The 21,249-nt window shown below is 36.1% G+C and overlaps 1 protein-coding gene and 1 long non-coding RNA gene across 7 annotated transcripts; both read right to left on the bottom strand.

Annotated features, from left to right (window-relative positions):
* Positions 1-1,256: 1,256 nt before the first annotated feature.
* On the bottom strand, positions 1,257-9,553 carry LOC141599250 (uncharacterized). Of its 6 annotated transcripts, XR_012523781.1 has the most exons (12): positions 9,311-9,553; positions 8,757-8,836; positions 8,433-8,639; positions 8,211-8,324; positions 7,828-7,856; positions 7,342-7,403; positions 6,856-6,940; positions 6,679-6,772; positions 4,978-5,034; positions 2,906-2,958; positions 1,953-2,015; positions 1,257-1,446 (listed from the first exon to the last, which is right to left on the bottom strand). It is a non-coding gene; the product is annotated as an uncharacterized LOC141599250 (long non-coding RNA). The 6 variants fall into 6 exon arrangements; XR_012523779.1 differs by lacking the exons at positions 1,257-1,446; positions 1,953-2,015 and having other exon boundaries at positions 2,688-2,958; XR_012523780.1 differs by lacking the exons at positions 1,257-1,446; positions 1,953-2,015 and having other exon boundaries at positions 2,688-2,958; positions 8,757-8,872; positions 9,311-9,544.
* Positions 9,554-11,210: 1,657 nt separating this feature from the next.
* On the bottom strand, positions 11,211-15,119 carry LOC141599246 (bHLH transcription factor RHL1-like). The gene is made up of 6 exons (XM_074419210.1): positions 14,665-15,119; positions 13,921-14,064; positions 13,334-13,399; positions 12,106-12,171; positions 11,839-11,907; positions 11,211-11,729 (listed from the first exon to the last, which is right to left on the bottom strand). Exons 1-6 carry the CDS (start codon positions 15,034-15,036, stop codon positions 11,388-11,390), a joined length of 1,059 nt encoding a protein of 352 aa, XP_074275311.1. The 5' UTR covers positions 15,037-15,119; the 3' UTR covers positions 11,211-11,387.
* Between the last annotated feature and the right edge of the window lie 6,130 nt (positions 15,120-21,249).

The raw sequence follows: 21,249 nt of genomic DNA, 5'->3' as shown, positions 1-21,249 counted from the left end.
CCAATGATTGTTGTAGCAAGCAAGAACGATAACCGTTCTATAGATAGGCATTTTTGTGTGTGCATATTATATGATTATGTTTCTTCGGTGTGTAAGTTCGGTGGTTACTTTGCTTTCATTTTAGCACATACAAGATATTTACATCGGTTTAGTGTTATTCTTCAAGCGTAGAGAAGCCACAAAAAATCACTACAAAAGAGTATTATTCTTCAAGTGTAGAGAAGCCCCAAAAATCACTACAAAGAAACACGTGTTCTAGGAATCGTGTTAAGTATGTGATAATTCGTTGAATAACAAAGCTCTATTCGTCTAGTTGACTGATTTTCTTGAAACCAAATTGCATTTTTAGCTAATTTATAAGACTATATGGCAAGACATGTAGATGTTAAGGGTGAGCAAAACTGTATACCCGATACGGTTTTGAAAACCGTATTGGGTATACGGTTTTAACAATCTCAAAAATCATCATACGGATCCAATACAATTGACCATATATACAGTTTTAGGTACCGGAAAAAAACCAAGTATACGGATACGATTTGGTGACAAATGCCCAATTAAACATTGTAATTATTCAAGGGCAAATAATTACCTCTAACATGACTACCTTTGATGAAGGGCTAATTTTTATTTATTGAGATAAGTTGGTAAAATAAGTCGTAAAAAAAGCATTACGAGCGGAAGTTAAAAGAGAATTTTTTTTTGCGCTTTTTTTATACCAAAACCTTAAAACTGTGTCGAAAACCGTATTTACGATTTCGTTTTTGCCCGACCCGAATACGATACGGTTTTGGTTTTCATATATATATATATATACGGATTTCCGTATCATATATACGGGAATCCATATAACCTAAACCGTATACTATATCATATCCATATTACAAAACTTTATCGTATATTTTTGCCCACCTCCATCTGTATTAATGTAGAGGGGTGAACAAAGCCAGTTCTTTTGAAGCAAATCTTGTTTACCATAATTATAAAGACCCTAAATACTAATTTTAGGGTGTCCGAGGTTGAATAGGGCGAAAAAATACCAGTACCTACATATGTGCAATTGAATACTCAACACAACTACCCCCTTCGAGGTGGTTTGATAGCCGGTGGCTTCAACTTACCTCCCTCATTCGAAAGGATGAGATAGGTTGGTCCTGTAACACCCCCTCATACCAAGGTACCTTACCAGGACTACCTCAGCATGAAAGGTTGTTACCATCTCGGTTGCCCGAGGTTAGTATATATCAAAAGCAACAGTCCAAACACATTTATTAAGGTACGGAAATTATAAAAGTTACATAGTCTCCAAAATCTAATAAACGAATTATCCAAATGGCAACAACTACCAAAACAATGACTAAGGCTCGTGATGGTGTCATCTAATCCAAATGGTGACTCTCCCATGATCGCCCCAAGCTCAATAAATGTATCACCTGTCACAATCCGCTCACCATCCCCGAATGGATCACCGCAGTTTTACAAAACAACAACACGGGGTCGACTACTCAATCAATATAAGACAACAATCATTACCACTAGCCGATCATCGATCTCACGCACAAGAATCGACTACACACCGAAGTGTGTAGCCCCGCGATTACCCATCGCAACAGGTAATCCTCGCCGCCAGCAAAGTGACCGACCGCACCTAACCCCACCTAGTCCATCTCATCAACGAGCGACTAACAATCCCCGTCCCTTAATGTGCACATCCCCTCCCGTGACGGGTTCCACGGAGGGCGAACTAGGGTGTGAAGCCACTCCCGCAAGTGACTCCACCACAATCACACACACACAAAGATCACAAATGTCACAATACCACAACCGTCACAACACAACCACACCAACACACAGTCTCAACACCCATCCTCCGATGATCGATCGGAGATAACAACAATTATGAACATATGCAATCTCAATCAATTAACAAGATCGAGTAGGAGAAACCCTACCTTTTCGCAATCCGCTACGCTGCAATCAATCATACAAATGCACAACTAGTAACACATCATCACCTACAACAATGATAATCAACAATCAACGACATATGATGACCAAAACCCTAAATCCCCAAATTAACCAAATTAGGGTTTGTTAACTTATAAGAATGACAATAGATGAACAAGTATAAGACACTTACTACGGCGATTGACACGGAATGAGATGCTAGAACCCACAATCGACAACCTTTGACTTGGAATTGATGAAGATGATTAGAGGATAATGAACGTAGTTTATGTTTTTGGGGAGAAAATGATTTTAGAAACCGATTTACGACGATGATATATAACCTCTAATCATTTTAACCAAAACCGCGGAAACATTATTTCGCCGACCGGATACTCGGTCGAGTAAAGTGTATACTCGTACGAGTATCCTCTACTCTGGCCGAGTATTCACTATACTCGGCGAGTATTCCTCGGCAGAATCCAAACAGACTACACTCTTGACACTACTCGGCCGAGTAGGCTCTACTCGGTCGAGTACTTAGCTTATAAAATCCGTAGTGTTACAGGTCCTACCCTAGAGGATCAACCTAGTTTTCTTACCTAATCAAAAAAAAAAAAAAAAAAAAAAAAAAAAAAAAAAAAAAAACACAACTACCCCCATTATTTTGGGTACAACTAAGCAACATGTACTGCCTTCCAAGGCGTTAATTAACATATCAACCTCTACAAAACTAAAGATGAAGTAAGCAGGTTAGGACTCTTTATAGCAACAACTTCACTTGTACAATATGTTTGACAGTAACAAAGAGATTTTATAGCAATAACTTCACTTGTACAAGATGTTTGACAGTAACAAAGAGAGATTGAATATACGCCTTTGCTACAAAATTCACTTCATCTCGAATTCTTCTTGTAAAATTCATTTGCTCTAAAGAAGCCTAAACTTCTAAGCCTACCTCGTCTATCTTTTGATGCCTCTCTTTCCTCTTTACTTGGTCTCTGAAGTCACCTACCCAACAACACAACATAAAGGCGACACAAACCATCAAACCAAGATAACTCGAAATAACTAATAAAGATCATTCTTTTTATCACCCAATCATTTAACATATCATATCATCTCAATTATTCATAAGCAAATAAAAAATTAGGCCTCTCGTTGGCTGTCATGTGTGTTTTTTATTGCAGCCAACTTGATGTTTGCCTCTCTTTCTTTTCCCCTCTCACGCTATTGGAAAAAATAGCGAGCCAAGAATATTTACTCAAAACTTCACTTTAACTTTAAGCTTGAGTATTTCACTTCTTGGATCACGTGATTGACCTCACCAATGTTGTAGCCCCCATTTCCCCCGAGACAGCCACATTTAAAAGTTTTGAGTCGATTACAACAAAAAGAACTTTAAACACTATTTAGTTTCAGCTCCTCACCCAAAAGAGTACAAACATGTCAAATGTCAAATTTGAACTAAGTAACTTATTCTTTGACCTAAATGTCTAGTTTTCACAGTGCTTAACTCATAATATCTTGTATCTAACATTTTATTTTTTCAAATGACACTGACTTTCACTTTGTTTTTTCCATGTTAGGTTTCCATGTACTTATATGATTTACTTGGTTATTATTGCTTTCTTTATTATTAGTGAATAATCTACCTTTCTTATTGGTAAATAATCTACCTGAAAGAAAGTTGTAACAAGGAAAGCTATACATAGACTATACGAGGGGAATCTACTGTTCTTCCTAAAAAATAGCCCTTCCAGCAAACAAGAAACCTATTTACCGACTTGCTTATTTTAAAAATAAAAATAAAAAAAATAAATAAATCTTCCATTGTCCCTAAAATTAGATAACAAAATACTGGAATTGGGTTTTTATATTCCCCTAGCTTTTTCATGAAATGTGAGTTTTTAAATTCCCTTGGTATGTTTGGGGTATTTCAGCACACCTGACAATGCGAGAAACGTATTATTTTTCCATCACCAAACTGAGACAACTCTAACCCCGGATAAAAAGAATATAAGAAAACTAACATGCTATACAACAAAAGTAACTTTAAGAAAAATATAAGAATGTTTCGGGCATGTTTCATGCTTAAGTCTGCGATGCAACAATTATTCATGCATTGTCTCTCTCTCTCTCTCTCTCTCTCTCTCTCTCTCATATTGACTCATTTCCTTTTCCTCCGTCCTCCTCCCGCTCCATATCCTTCACTCACTTGTTCCGTATTCATCATTTCCCTCCCTCACACCTTTTCTCTGGTTCCATCTCTTTTGCCACATATTCATCCATTTCCTTTTTCTCTCTCGATCTCTCTTCGTATCCTTCCCTCACTTATTCCGTATTTCTCTCTCTCTCTCTCTCTCTCTCTCTCTCTCTCTCTCTCTCTATCTATCTATCTATCTCTCTCTCTCTCCCTCTCTCTCTCTCGTCCTTTTGTTCACATATTGACTCATTTCCTTTTCCTCCGTCCTCCTTCCTCTCCAGATCCTTCACTCACTTGTTCCGTATTCATCATTTCCCTCCCTCACACCTTTTCTCTGGTTCCATCTCTTTTGCCACATATTCATCCATTTCCTTTTTCTCCCTCGCTCTCTATTCGTATCCTTCCCTCACTTGTTCCGTATTTCATCATTTTCCTTCCTCTCACCTTTCCACTGATTCTCTCTCTTTCGCCACATATTCACTTATTTCCTTTTCCTCTGTACCTATCCGTCTCCCTCACTTTTGTTCAGACTCCCCCTCTCCCTCTTGTCATTTATTATACACATTTCCTTTTCCTTCCCCTCTCCATCTCCTTCACTTATTTATCGTTTTTTCTCTCTCTTCTGATCTGCTCTTCTATTCAAGTCTAACTGTAAAAGCATATATTTTACTTTGTATCTCTTATGTTGAGTAACCCAAAGTTTCCATATCTACTGTAAATTTCATGTCAAGACGATTGAAGCCTTAGAGCAGGAAACACAAATTGGGCATAGAGTAAAAGAGTAAAACAAACATAACTTTAACAAACAAGACGTTTAAACACACCGAAAAGTGATCTAATTGACGGCCTCTCAGTCTTCGTGCTTTTCTTCTTTAGTTCAGCTGCATAGGTAGGTAGAGATTTAAGACAACAATAACTTCACCAAGAACTTGATAATAATTCACAATTTCAAAGTGCTTAAAGTTCTTTCAGATTCCCGAACCAATATGAAAGCTTTACTAACTTTTTTTCACTTGATAAGGATTCACAATTTCCGAAACAATAACTTCCGAAACAATAACTGCTTTACTAACTTTTTTAAACTTGATAATGATTCACAATTTCTGAAAGAATCAATGTCAGACGACGGGTAGTTTCAGGTCGGTTCAACTTAGTTCGGATCAAGACAATTTTGTCGGATGTACCGCTGAATACATATGCAAAGTGGTGGAGTTAGGGGGCTAGCAGGGGCAGGGGCGCTTCTCGGACTCAATCTCCTCCTCTAACCTCCTCTAAACTCATTATAAGGTAAGATAAATGCTCCTACCAATACAATCTAAAAACATATATTACAGTATCTATGTCACATCCTACAATCATCCATCAAAAATTACAATAGTCATACTGCTTTAACGGCCTTATATTGAGTTCCTTGGTGACATTATTTTTTTCCCTCATATTTTATGGATAGCTAGGTGTACGAGGGTGAAACGGTTGAAGCTTGCCAAAGAAAACTCCAAAAAGCAGCACTCCAGCACTCTAGAATCATGCCAATAATAACTTTTGTATATATATAGTGAACATGACTAAATGAGGCGTAATATGAGGAGGCTTTCTCGTGTTTTAAGTAGCTTTACCCAAAGGCTCCCCAGTTTGGTAAGACATGATAAACTAAAGAGAAAATAATTGATTTTCTACTCTTTGGAATGATTTATCCCTTACAAATGAAGTGCTACTCATGAGTCATGACCACTTGGTTCGAAACCAGTGCCGTAAAAATTGCCCATGCAAGTCATTTATTCACGTGTCTTGGCAGAGTGGTTAAGGCCAGACGATTGAGGAATTCTGAATAACATATCCCAAGATCAAACTTTTCTTCCCTCCTTATAATATGCCTCATTTAGATCAAGTAAGAAATACTAAATTAGATATAGATGTTGACAATCCCACATCGCAACAACAATATGGTTAATTTTGACAGAGAAGGGGATCTACGCTAACAGTTCTGATGGAGAAGGGGGTGTACAGTGACAGTTCTGGTGGTAGGCCCATTGGTGGCAGTAGGTATTAGGCCCTATGGTGGTGGGCGATGGTAGTGATATGTAGTACGCGCAATAGCAATGAGGGATAGGCTCACTGATGGGTGATATTGTCAGATGAATAACAGAAGTGAATCAGATTTTGTAATAATTCTAATCCACTTCACCACTTGCCTCAATTTGCTCAATCTAAAATGACTGCCTAAATCTATGTGGCCAAATGAAATGGGAAGAACACAATTGAAAAGGAGGGAGTAATTAAAGTTTAAGCAAAAAATGTCGACTATCAGACCCTGCTAAGAACAAAATAAAATAACAAAATAACTTGGTTTGGTCAAGGAAATAATTGAATTTTCATTACAATACAATGATCAAGAATTCGAGATTATGAATTTGCTCTGTATGCATGTGTGCCTCATTCAATAAGCAATGGCATCTAAAAAGAAATCGTCCACAAACACAACTATACATTTGTCACAACATGTGAAAGTTCAGATAGCATCATACCTCGTGAAAGTAAGTCCATGTTGAGGCAAAATTTTGGACACGGAAGAAGCAACCAACAACAAACATTTAGCTCGTCAATAGTCGTTTATCTCATCTACAGAAAGTAACGTATTCACACAAGTTACATATCAAATATTTATTAAATCCATTTTAAGTTACAACTGCACAAAAAGGTACCTTTGTTTGTCACATAGCCTTTGATTTGCTCATAGATAGGAAACTGAATGGAAACGTGACTGATTTCAGCCAATGCTACCTAAACCTGAAATCAAATAATAATGATCATAAGTCACACTAAATAATCCCAATCGATATGAAACAAACAATATGGTAATCCTGATGGGATAATTATACGTGGTTGCCTTTCAATCCCTCCAAGCTTCAAAATTTCTAGATCATTGTGCATTTTCTTACTAATATAATGGGGCATAAATTGAAAAGATAACTATAAGAAATTCTGTACATGAAGCAAGTAATGATGAATTTAAAGCTATCGTCTTGGTTGGGGTTATTTAAGGTAATTACCGATGATTGATAATATTGAAATGTGAAACCAATCAACCAAACATAGACTCTAGATTATTACTCAAAGAATAGAAACCCTCACATACCGCAGATCTTTGTTGACTCCAGACTAAGTTTCAGATTGGTTTTTTTGCTCACCTCGAAGTACTGAGTGACGTACGGGGATCCGTCATCACATGTATTAGAAACAAGGAGATATCCTGCAATAGACAATAGAGTAATACAATTAAATTACGAACTGGGAATGTACAAAGAACTATTATGCAATTGATTACTTCAACACACTATTTTTTCTTATAAAATCTCAATAAGCACACTACTTGAACACCTTCTAAAAAGGGATGATTTTGATACTAAAATCCATCAGCATTCATATTTATCCGAAACCCCAACAAAAACAAAACTTTCAATTTGTGGATGTTCAGTAATCAACAACACTCAAAAGTAAAACTAACCCTAAAAAACACAGAATAAATTTCACCAGGCCATAATCACTCCGTTAAACAACTAATTAGATAAAAGTTTAACAAAAAAAACAATATATCAATGTCCAAGACAAGAAGTAATCTAGAAGTATAATCAAATGAAAACAAAAAGGACAAAAAACAAAAAAATCCCACATACCATAATAATCTACTTCGTTGATGTTGAAGCTAGCAAAGAAAGAAAAAAAGAAACAGATGAGACGATGGAGGTAACAGTTTGAGGGGTAGGAGAAAGAAAAAAAGAAACAGATGAGAAGATGGAGGTGAGAGTTTGAGGGGGCGATGATGGTGAATTTCAGAATTGGTGATGCAGGGGGGGTCTTAAGAGAAACTGAAAATAATCGAGGTGGTAGGGTGAGATATGGGGAACGTATAATAACTAAGGTTAGCTTAAACATAGCGTTTTACATGAGAAAGGGTCAAAGTGCAGCGCAAAATCAGTTGACATAACACAAATCATCCTAAGAAGGCAAAACGCAAAATCAATTTAACTAAAGTACCGTCGGTAAGGAAGCTCAATACCTGCTTGAGGAAACCAGCACCAAAAGCTCAAGTGATGTTGAACGAGCCATTGATACGATCATTCGAAAAAGCAAAGCAATCACCAGGATGCCCATCTCTGATTCTTTGCACTTCCTGAAAATCGTAACAAACGAACTCACTGAAACAAATTCAATTATCATTACAAGTTATCAAACAACTAAACCAAGTCAACAAAATTTCGTTTATAGTCTCAACTGCTACCTCTTCAGCAGAAGTACTATGACCAAGTAAGCTGCAAAGGTGTTAAATTACATCTAACCCCATCCAAAACTGTAAACTCATACACTTATTCCTCATTAATCCTTTCCAAATCTTGTTCAACCTTACAAAGTCTAAGACCAGGCTCCTAATTTCTCCTTTTCAGTCGCGTTTGCTGGTACTGTGAGAAGGATGTCATGCTCCCGGTTGCTGAGAAACAACAAGGAAACTCTATTAATTGATGGATGAACAGGGAAGAATGGATCTCACCTTCTAACTTGGTTTCGATATAATTCATGGAATTAAACAAATCAAATGATAAAGTACCTCATCGTCTTGTTGTGTATGAGACTTTTTTGAAATTCCTCTTGTTGTTGTTTCATTACTTCCCCGCTCTTAACAGTAACCTGAAACGATGACATCAAACATAAACCCTAAATTAACTGATCATTTCGGCAACTTGAATTAGTGGGTTGGAGACAAGCTGCTAATTTTGAGTGTTGTGTTATTATGAATCATGAATTAAAGGGTCAATTATTTGATTATACCATTCGTCTGACACATTGACACCTATGAATATGAACTATCTTTTCTTTAAGAGAAGGATATTGATTAGGTATGTTAAGATTGATTTGCTTAAAATTATCAGGTGGATTTGATTATTTGGTTTAATGAAAATGGTTTTTAGCATGTGATTCTACATGGTATGTTCAATCTTTATAGGTTCAACTTTTCTATGATCCTGAACAATCAACGCAGGGCTTCTTTGATTCAATAGTATCAATAAAGATTGAACATTACACCTAACCAAGAAAAGCGACCCGAAACTAAACACATAAACACCCGAAACAAATATAAAGTTGCTTAAAATCTGAGAATACCTGTTACTGGATGCACGAGCTTTTCTTCCTCACAGACCACCATTATGATCGGTGTTATTTTGTATCAAACAAATCTGTCAGATACTCAAAAAAACGAAATGGATGAAGATGTGATTTCGGAAGGGAATGAGATAGGGAGGAAGCTAAGAAAATGCACTGATAATAATGGTGGAAACTAAGGCGGAAATTGGAGAGAGAAGGGAGAAAATGTGTGGCTGCAAAAAGAATTTAGAGAGGGAAAAAAAGACGGTCAATCTGAGAGACTGGAGATGACCAGAAAGTAAAGCCCACTAAATGTTATCTTTGTATGGGGCAGCGTTAAACAAGCCCACATAAGCAGCCCAGCGCAAGAAAAGACCAACGCCTAAACGACATCATATGCTGCGTTTAAAACTGTTCATATGAACAGTACACACCCCTTAGAGACTTTTAGTGTAATGTAATAAGGTGAGTAGATGTAACTCTTTTGTTTCTGTAATTTGATCGTTTACTAGTCGAGTCAATAAATGTGTAGCTCGCGCAGTCGCGCTTTAGCTCATCTTACACCTAGGTTACTTGGTAGGTCTGAGTGGTCGGAAATTCAAACATCATTTACAACAAATCAAACAATATAAAATATAAAAGAAAAGTAGGAGTTCAAACACATTTACCATTTTAACTACCTTTGACAAAATGTAATTGAAAATCTCAAAGGTTAACTTTTACCGAGAAAAAAGATTACGCATCTGAGGTAGTATCGTAGTTAGTACCTCGGACCTTGTAGTTTTCCTCTTTACCCTTGGTTTTAAAGGTCAACAATGACATATTACACCGTGTCTTTAATTTTATGGAGCTATATGCCACGGAGTAAATTCTACTCCCTTCATACCAGACGAATGGTAACACTTACCTAATACGATTGTATTACACCAATGGTAACATTCCTTATTTGGCCCACAACATTACCAAAATATCCTTATACTCATTTTGATATTTACACAAAATGACATTACATATCCCACATACCAACACACAATCAAACCCATCTACTGTCGATATTCTTATTCCGCCCCCGAGACCATCTACTGTCGAAATACATGTTCGTTGGCAACCACCACCGTTTGGGTGGCTTCTCCTAAATACGGATGGGGCCTCTAAGGGCAACCCAGGACCTGCTGGAGGAGGGGGAGTCTTTAGAGATGCAGCTGGGGATCTCACGTCAGCCTACCACTTCTCGTGTGGCGTTTGTACCTCCATGAAAGCGGAATTGCTTGCGTTGCTAGTTGGATTAGAAAAAGCGAAGGAGATGCGTGTTCAACGACTCTTAATTAACATGGATAATCTACCTTGTGTTAATTTGATCAACGATGATCAGTTGGTAAGTAACAGTCTAAAATTCATTGTTGGAAGATGCAAGGACTTGATACGGAGTTCTACATGGACGGTGAAGCTGGAACACGTGTATCGCGAGGCTAACAGAGCAGCTGATATACTAGCTAATAGAGGAATCGACTCAAGTACCATCCCTACTTTTTTGGATACTCCGTTTAGCGATTTGAGGTCAATCCTCAGGGAGGATGTTTTCGGGGTTGCTATTCCCCGTGTAATAGCTAACACTTAAGTTTTGTTCGGGGCTTTGCCCCTCTTTAGCACCAAAAAAAAAAACAATCAAACCCACAATTACATACTCCACCTATTTTTTTCCTCTTTACCCTTGGTTTTATCCTCTTTTTTTAAAAATCTCATTTTTTACCATATTATCATTGGTCTGATATGAATGGAGTAATTTATAAAAGTGCGTATATAAGCAAGTGAAAGAGGCGTTACTCCGCCCATGTAGGCCTTTGCTTCTTTTGAAGCACACCCACTTCGACATGTATTACAAAAGTACCAAACATAACACAATATTTGACAAAGTATATCTACAAGTAAAAAAGCCGATTTATTCCATATTTTCGCGATTCCAACCATTTTTAGCAATGAACAAATAATACGCGTATGTAGTAAAACTACGTACTTTTTCTATCTAGTCATTTGCTTACTTTTGTTTAAAATTCAAGTTTAACAATTGACTTTAGACATACAAAGTAGTTCAAAATCACTTCTTATAAGCGTCCTTGATAGAAAGATCAGTGTTCGTAAGTTGTTCAGCAGAAGGCGGCACAACATTGTTGTTATCGTCAACATCGTCACAAATGCGAGGATTACTTTGTGTCCTACTTGGCGGTGTTGGGTTGCGGGAGGTACAAGCAGCAGAGGAGATGGCGGTGGCGAGAGAGATGGGCATGAGACAAAGACCCTTTCCCTGGAGATACTGCATTGCGGAACCCATGTCTTCCTCCATCATTTTCGCCACCTGGTTTTCCGTTATTGCCATGCTGTTACCGTTTGGTATTAATGGTGGCTGGTTACCGTTATTGGCTCGTCTTAACCCACCTCCCTGTTACATTCACCATTTAAGATCAATACATTGATGTATTTCATATTCTGATTCCGTCACTAAATAGGATGCTCGAAAATAAATAAAAAAATGCCGATACTTGTCATACCTCAGCGGACATGTCAGCAACCAATGGACCCATTCCTGCTACGCCACCCAATCTGCTCATGCTTACAACCTAATCGTACCCAAAACAAAGAAGTATGTTTCATAAGTTGTTAAAAAAGTCGTAACGTAGTAAAAAAAAAAAAAAATTTGCGCGCTTAATGAATTGTTAAAATCGTGTTGGATTTTCTATAAGTTAAATTTAAAAAGGCTAATATTTATATTGATTTAATTTAACCTTTTAAATTATAGAGTGTGAGAGAAATCGAACCTTGACTTGTAGCTGCAGAAATTTAACGTATTCAATAATCTCATCAAGCATAGAGGCTTTATCCGTCTGCCCTTCCATTAAAAAAACAATAACTAAAATCCATCAACCAAAGTACTAAACTCTGTAATAGTTAATGAGTAAATAACAAAAACAACTAGCAATAATTTTACAAATGATAGAAGTAGTGATTATAGGGTAATTAAAAGAGAGACAAATACAAATTATTCAACGCAATTTCTTGTATGAGGCGACCTTATACAAGGATAGTAAAACCGATATTTTTGAAAACTATTTTTAAACTTCTATAGGCAGGGGTCATAGCTATAATCAAAATTTTGGGTAACAGAATTTCTTATTGTAGTTTAATAACTTTGGTAAGACCGTACTTTTAGAGATTTTCAAATAGCATAAATCAATAATTTTAACTATTTTTTTCGGGATTTGAGGTAGCAAATGCTATCCCATGCTAATGTACTCCGTAAGATCATCGTACATAACAACGTTTGTGGGTCTGTTTGTCTTAGTGTCTTATGATTGTAAGACGTCTTATATTATAACTTGGGAGATTATCACTAGGATGCATTTTATACATTGTCAATGTAAAATCGTTTTATACAGGAAATCAATTTATTATTGAAAATCGTGATGATTTAATAAAAGGGTGTCGTTCGGCTAGCATTCGTTTACGTAGTCGCAACTCGAAACGTAGACGGTAGACAGCAAAATAAGAAAGCGAAAGTATTAGAAAAATCGGACGTGCAAAGGAGTTGAGGATGTTCCAGCAGAAGTCAGTAATAGATTCGAGTTCCTAATAATAACTAATGTATTGGCCTTAATTAACCTGCCCTCTCTAACTTTCTGTCAGTACTAACATGTTTCAATCTACCCAAATTATTGTTATTATACGAGTACTTTTTAATACAATAAACATTACAAAATTTCCAGTAATTATTTATCATTGTTGTTATTTTTATTATTATCCATTGCCAGAAGTGGAATGAATGAAGAAGCTTCAACAAAGCGTTATTTTAACTCCGTTACTCTTTGTTTATTGTAAATGGGTCATATTTAAGACGAAAAATGACCGTCGTCTTAAGGAACACTTATTGATTTGCATAAGTTAAAAATTGACCTTGGGAGCAAACCCTAAATACTTTATTAAATTTAAAAGAAAAATGGAGCAATGCAAGGAAGATTTGATTGATAAATAGGGATTGGAGTTCATTACCTTGTTAGCATTGGGAACCAATTCTTGTAATGCTTTCATTCTCTCAGCAATCCTCTCCCTTCGAAGCTGCATGCATTCAAATCAGATTATCCAATCGGTTTTTCTAGTTCAATAAGTCAGACGACACTTGACTTTGGTTGTGTGTCGCGTGTTGGAGAGCTAAAGTGTCCAACATGACATGACACTTTGATACCATGTTGTGTCTGACACTTATAGCCGAGTCAGAGTAACATAGCGCGTTAATGATTCAAAATGGACTTGTACGGAAGGAATCCAATGAAAAATCAGAATCTTGAATCACTTTGATAATCTTTCATGAAAGAATAGTTTCTAATATGTCCATTTTTGAATCATTAACGTGTGCATAATGAGCACGCCCTTAAAACATCGTTTAAGCTTAGAAGTCATTGTTGGTCCAGGACGGGTGAGAGTTCAGTCTGACAGAGCTGTAGGTTTCAACTTAAACACAAACGTAGCAGCGCAGAATCGTGCAAACAACAAATGTGGACTCGGTTTCATGAGCATCTCCAGATAAATTAGATGCCAAATGAATGAAAAGTGTTAATTAATTAGTTAGGATGAAGTACCCTTTCGGCAATGCTATGCGGGTCAGTGGCCTGGCCACGACGAGCCCTAACCCTACTTTGCTTTTGAGGAGTTGCTCCACTACTTCCTCCAGTCGACGCACTCGCTGGCACCCCTGTTGCTCCACCGGCTACGGCTCCAAAAGTCTGTTCATGCATTACACATACCATTACTACATACGGAGTATTTAATTATTCTACCAATAAGTATATACTCTTGAAAAACGATCTTATAATATTCTACTACAACTACGAGACTAATTAATTTGCCACCAAATCACCAATTATCCTATTGCAGACAAAAAGGATCAAGTAAAATAAATCAACCTATATAGCTATACCTATTTAGGCTATTATGCCAGTCGATCCTTATAGTAGTTGTACCCGAAAATCTTTAAAAATGCGGTTTTAGCAAAGATACTATTACAAGAACAATTTTTCTTAACTCAAAATTTCGTTTCTGGCTACGCCTAAGTACATTTAAAAGTATAACACCTCCCAATTGCATCATCTTAATTGTCTCTTGCATTTCTCAATTTTCTTATATAGATCGTTCTAATTTTTAATTCATGACGATGATTTAATTCAATCTAATACGATGACAAATTATTTCACTTAAAAATTAAAATTATGACTTTACTCCGTATATTATAATTTTACTCAAGCAACTGAATATTACATTTAGAATTTTGAAAAATGCGATAATTCTTAAAACACGAGCCACTAAAACTACACCAAACAACATACTTGAGGTGGAGGAGGAGGAGGAGGATGAAACGGGTGCTGCGCCTGACCATTACCATTACCATGAATCGAACCAGGAGCGAAACCATTCCCATTATACCCTTCATCAAACGGATACTGAAAAGCCGAAGGCGGGGCAGTATTAGCACGCTCAACAGACGAAGCGTGATGACCCTGACCCGGGGGTTTAATACCAGGAGAAGGCAGATCATTCGGGTGCGGGTGCGGGTGAGGTGGCCAACTACAATTAGGTAAGGTAGAGAGAATTTGGTCAATGAAGTCTTCGTTCGGGTGGTGTTGATGGAGTTGGAGCGGGTCATCAAGTTGAGATGAATGTGGGTCGGGTATCATTGAGTTCATTCCATTTCTTTCCATTTTTGTGTTAGTATTTGTTTTGTTGTGATTATTTAAGGAAATGTGTTGTATTTATTGTTAAGGGAGAAAGGGAGAAAGGGAGAAGTGGGTTTGACTTTTGTTTTGAGGGAAGGGTTCTTAAGGAGTTAAGGTACTATGTGCCGACTTAATATCATGTCCACATTATAACTACCACCGTTTTCTACGCCGAATGTTTTCCCCCCATTTTAAATTAAGTTGGATTTATGTCTATGTGTAGGTATCGAACTTCACATATTGATATATGGTTTATTTATTCATTCCTCGAAAGAGAAGGTAGTTTATTGATAACGGTATTTTTAACATGTGGGTTTAAACTTTAAACGAGTTAAATTTATTATGGTTTTTTTAACATGTGACATCAAAGAGCACATGTTAGAAAAATGTAATAAGTTTTACTCAACAAAAAGGCCATAAGTCGGACTTAGCTTTCTCGGATTTTCAAGTTTACTCAATTAATGTTGGTCAATAAAAAAAGATGATATGAGGGTTACCGTGGGTCTAATCCCCGCCAATTTAAACTTCAGAAAACTGAGTCGACTCGAATGATCCGATTTGAATAATAACTCGGCCAACACCACACACGGAATCCAAATTTGACTTGCAACCTGAATTAATATGAACTCGAATGTTTATTGTTACATGCGGGTTGTTATCCTTAACTAACTAAATAATTACACGTCTGAAAATAACCAGATTGTATAAATTAAATTCAAAAGGGTATGATTTAACTCTAGCTTAAGTGATCAGTACCCGGCCTGATTAACTCGTTTGTCCATCAATTCTTCCTTCTTCTTCCATCTATTTTCTAATTGACCATTTTTTTTCCTTTTATTTTCTTGTCATTATCCCCCCTACTAATCACCTTTAATTCAACTCAACTTTAAAATATTTGGAAATAGATTGTCAAACCCTAACTACTCGGGAATCTTTCACCTAATTAACGAACGAATACAACAAAGTAAAAACATAGAAAAACATAAATGTTAGACTCATATATTTGAAATTAGGTGTACAACATTGCGAAACATAAATAACATAAATGGATCACAAATTCTTGTTTAATACGAGTACTATCCATCTTATGCTTAAGACGCGAAGTAAAAGATTTGTCCCATCTACCCATATGAGGCGATATTTGACTTAAGACGAATAGTGCAGTCTTAAGCAAGACTAGCGGTCGATCGATATATCTCTTGTGATATGGTTCACTGTAACAAACAAAATCAAAGATGGAGAGGTGGTGGTGTCACCCAACAACCCAACTTCCATCATTTTTATTCCTCTCGTATTTCTTATTTTTTGGGTGTATATTCCTGTCATATTCAAACCAACATATAAAAAAAAGTGTTAGTATGAAAGACACCCCGTCACGTTCTAGGCGTCCTTGCTCCTTTGTATTTGAGTTCAAGAAGAACATTAGTTTATCAAACTCCTCATTCCTTAATAAGTTGGGATTGTCCCTTACTCCCATTACCGTCTTGTGTGCAAGTACAAACCACTATTATGGGTGTTCACGGGTGCGAACCTAGACTGGAGAGGATCAAATTAGATGGACCGAAGACCAAACTAGGAGAAAAAAAGTGGACCAAAATTAAACCGTAACTACATTGGTGTGGTTTGGTCGGCCCGAATATATGAGTGAATCGGACCGAACCAGACCTAATAGGCCAAATTTAGTTTTCTTATACAAGTGTGTTGAATAAACAATAATTTATTAAGGCTCCGTTTGGCACGACATTTCAGGTAGCTCATTTGACCAAAGTAGCTTATTTGACCAAAATTTCAGCTACCTGATTTTGTACCCCTTTATTCTATAATATTAAATAATTTTTATATCATTTTACGTCATTTCACCAAAATCAGTTACCTTTTCAGCTAGTTTGCCAAACACATTTTTATATAATCAGTTACCTTATCAGCTCCTAATTTTCAAATTACCTTATCGATTTACTTTTTCAGTTTCGATTAGCTTTTCCAGTTTTTTCAAAATTACCTTTTCAGGTTTTTTGCTTCCTTTTCGATAGTTTTGCCAAACAGAGCCTAATTTACATAATATAATAAATTTATTATTCCAAAATAATACGGAGTAGTAAGATAGTTCGTCCGAATTATAAATACCAACTAAATTAACCAAAATTTAATTCTTTTAGAATAATAATATAATATGTATTTCACATTATTTGGTTCGCAATCCATTCGGTTGGGTCTAGGACAAGAGTCACAAGACAAAACCAAATAACCTAAGTTGTTGGATCGCGCAAGGGCCCAAATCCACTAAGGTATGGTCTAGTCTGCACCAAATTATGTGGCCTCTGGTCTTCAATTAGAAACTATTCAATCATCTATCCCCTAACAGTTGTCACAGTCTCTTTCAAAGTACTAAAGTCGGCTTAATGGGAAGAGTCTTTCCAACTTTAGTTTTTCATTCGATAATGGATCACTTTTTTAAGAGACGAGTGTCCTTACTCCTTATTACGCACTACTCCTCATCATAATCAACTTTGATAAAAATCTACTAATCTACTCCCTAATTAACTTGATCATTTGTTTACTTTTGGTTTTGGCATAAAGAACAAAGAAAGAGGAGACCATTTGTAAATGTAATTGTTGGATGACAGTGTATCAAGATGAGGAAATGATTAAATAACTCCTGAAAAACATATATTTCTGAATTAAAAAAGTAAATAAATCAGTGAGCAAAAATAAAATAGATAGTCAAACGAAGGGAGTAAAAAGAAGTTAAACATGAGATTCAAAGTGTTTGGGATGAAATTAAAATTCATGGATTGATGACACCTAACTTGGTTGGGTTGTTCCAAAATTACCCATTTTTCTTTTTGGGCAAACGCGCATCCCCTATTTACTAAATGAATAAACGAAATTTCATTTTTTCCCGCCTAAAACATATGTCCTAGAATAGTGCTTGATATTTTTAGCATATACTATAGATGTGGACATGATAAGTTATAAATGGATATAATCTTTTGTATTTAAATATTTATAACATTTAATATTTCACATTTTGAACAAATTTATCTCCGATCTTTTTAATATAAAGAAATTGTTTTTTTAAAGAACTTATTGCTAAAACTTTATTGACTTTTTATGATAAGAAGTTGCGGCTAAAAAATATGTTATTAGTAAATATTTGTTAAAATTCATTGACTTTTTATGATAAAAATTTGCAGCTAAAAAATATGTTATTAGTAAATATTTGTAGATTAACATCATTAATTTTTCGGTAAAAAAACAAAAAAAATTCAAAAAAAACACTCATTTTATTACTTATGAAGATTTAAATTTTTATTTATTTCTCTAATCAAAATACATTAAGGAGAAACATGAAAAATAAGAATTGTCAATTTAAATTTTATAAATAATACACTAAAAAGTAAAACTCTATAAATACCGTGCATATATTGCACATCGTCTATATTAGTAAGTCTATAAATACCGCGCATTCATTGCGCGGGATCTAAACTAGTAATTTTACTACATCCTGTGCACTTTGTCCCTCTTTTCCATCGTTACCCTTAATTAAAAAAACCAAGAAAAAAATGTTGATTCACGACATATCGACATCCTGCCATCCCCAATCACCCCTCCTACCTTCCCCCTTACCATCCCTAACCACTCCTCCACCAGCGTCATCCCCAACCACTCCTCCCACCGTCGACCCAATCCTTTTCTCCTTCTTCATTGTCGGTTAGTGGGGGGTGGCTGGTGGGACACGGGTGTTGGTGGGAAGCTAGGGTTTTGTTTGGGGATTTCTTGAGGTTTTGATTAGTTGTATTTTTTGTAGGTGAGAAATGAGAGGGGTAATTTTGTAATAAAAGGGATAAATGTGTGGGATTTAGCACGCCCCTTTATATTTTGGTAATAAAAAACTCTCACATGCAATATTCTATTATAATAATTCTTCTCTTTTATACCGTTTTTTCATTATACTAGTTGTTGCACCGCACCCTATTGGGCGCGGTGCCACAAATTGGTGACACGGTAAGCGGAAGTAAGCTGGAATTATCGAGTCAGAACCCTTTGTTATCCATCACATATCCAGAAATGGTGACGCAATCGTAGTTCTTACATAGTTGGCGGAGACACTTTAAAATATCATGTTTAATGGAAAACATCACATAGCAGTCCGAAATTAGAGTGCGAAGGTGAAGCTCTACAAACGAAAATGGAACATAGGCCATAACTCTTAACATTGCCTAAGTCGTTCCAGTTAGTTTAGCTAACATCTCAAATCTCCTTGGTGTGTTTTATCTAAAAAATTACAATTCATAATCTGACAAATGTAGTACAACAACCACATCTCAAAATAACAATATTGGCATCAAATTATATGCAGAATAATACAACTTGCATAGGGCCCATATTTGATATACATATTCGGATAACTTAGGATGAAAGCAACACATAGCATGCTTTATTTAGAGTCTACACTAAAGGCAATGCATTACATCCCTGAGTAGAGAAACTCCCAACTTTCGAACTAACTCTTAAAAATGGAGCCATCTAGCAATATTTATGTTACATATAGGTCTCATAATGAGACAACAATACTTTTTTTAGCGTTGACACGGGGTAGGACGATTAGGTTGCATCGATTTGACTGGACACCTTATGGGTAGTGCAGTAAGAACAGCGGAGACATGATCATATGTGTTAACCGCTTCCGCATTAGCAAGTTCTTCTACTGTGGGAAATAATCTGTATACTTCCCTTAAACTAGAAGGATTATAACGAATTTTAACAATGATGATTTAAAGGTCATAAACAAAATACATAAACAAAGTATAAGGATATAGAATTAACCTTCGATCCTAGCAAAATTGGCCTAAGAACAATATCAAAATTGATATTCGCCTATTAGTTGCACCCAAGACGATCTGAGATATGCCCTTTGATTATGCTAGAAATCAATCTAAAATTTTCTGTAAAATTTAGTTGTTTTTGTGATGAGAGAGGAGGCAAGGTCAAGAAAAGCATTAGGGTAGAAATAATTCTTTACCTTTCTTTTTATACAGACCGAATTACCAAGTTAATTAGGAAAGATATAACTCTCCTAATTTTCGGCCAATGTTGACCGAAATAAGGAATAAAATTTCCTTATTTTTGGTCTTTCCAAAAATATATAATATGTGTTGAATTGTCATCTAGTGAGGATCGAACCCATGACCTCTTGGTATGTGTACCCTCACTATTACCTCTATGACACATTCATTTTGTTGATATTAAACACAACTGATTATATTTAATTACGAATTAACAGATTAATTCGTCCAAACTAACATTATATATTTAATTAAATATAACTTATTATATTTAATTTACGAATTGACAGTTAATTCGTCTCAACTAATATTATTTAATTTTATTAAATAATTATCTCATCAACACATTGACTAACTTTTTAGTCATTTTGGGCATCAATGTGATTATATTTCTATAACCACATTTCTCAAACACATCCTATAGGTGTGACCTTTAGGGTCCAGTTGATCATCGCCATCTGTATGATAATAACGTCAAACTTTCTAGCAAGCCAACCGTTATTAGGTAAACGTTAATCAACTGATTAAATATACGAAGTATACCCTTGTGAACCCGTAAGAGATTTACAAATGTTATCACACTAATTTGTGGAGGATACAAGCTCCAACAAACTCCCACTTGTCCTCACAAGTGTATGTGCGATAACCGATTCTCATATCCTAAAATTTCTCCCACTCAATGTAAAACAATTTGCAAATCCGAATTTACAAAGGTCGTATTTTACAAGCGATCAATATCAAGAGTGGTTTCCCCGACTAGAGAGTAACTTAACTGATAAACGAATCAACATTCGAGCATGGCCATGCATTTCGATTAAACTCCTCGAGTGGCCCCGAGAAATAACTATACCGATAAGGGTTGGATATTTTCCTCAACTAAAATCCTGAGATGTAAGCACAAGTATGAAATGACCCGAAAAAAATCTACTTAGCCTCCGATTCACGGCAGACCGTGAGAAAGAAACCAAAGTCACCCAAAAACTGCCTTAATCTCAAGAGACAGTCGATAGTCAAAAGAATCGACTCTAGGAACACAATGGATGTCCTATCCACGACCTGTCACCGAATGTTATTAAACATTTAGGACTCCATTACGTTGTCACAAAAAGTTGTCCTAAGAGGTATCGTCATA

The sequence above is a fragment of the Silene latifolia genome, chromosome 9, assembly GCF_048544455.1.
Source record: "Silene latifolia isolate original U9 population chromosome 9, ASM4854445v1, whole genome shotgun sequence".
In the NCBI taxonomy this organism is placed as follows: Eukaryota; Viridiplantae; Streptophyta; class Magnoliopsida; order Caryophyllales; family Caryophyllaceae; genus Silene; species Silene latifolia.
This window is presented reverse-complemented; position numbering and strand designations above follow the sequence as displayed.

Excerpts from the sequence above, each read along its gene's own strand:
- LOC141599246 (XM_074419210.1), bottom strand. The coding sequence starts at position 15,036 with ATGGAAAGAAATGGAATGAACTCAATGATACCCGACCCACATTCATCT. Across the intron at positions 12,172-13,333 it reads TGGTTCCCAATGCTAACAAG|ACGGATAAAGCCTCTATGCT; the intron begins GTAATGAACTCC and ends ATGGAAGGGCAG. Across the intron at positions 11,730-11,838 it reads TTGCTGACATGTCCGCTGAG|GGAGGTGGGTTAAGACGAGC; the intron begins GTATGACAAGTA and ends TGAATGTAACAG.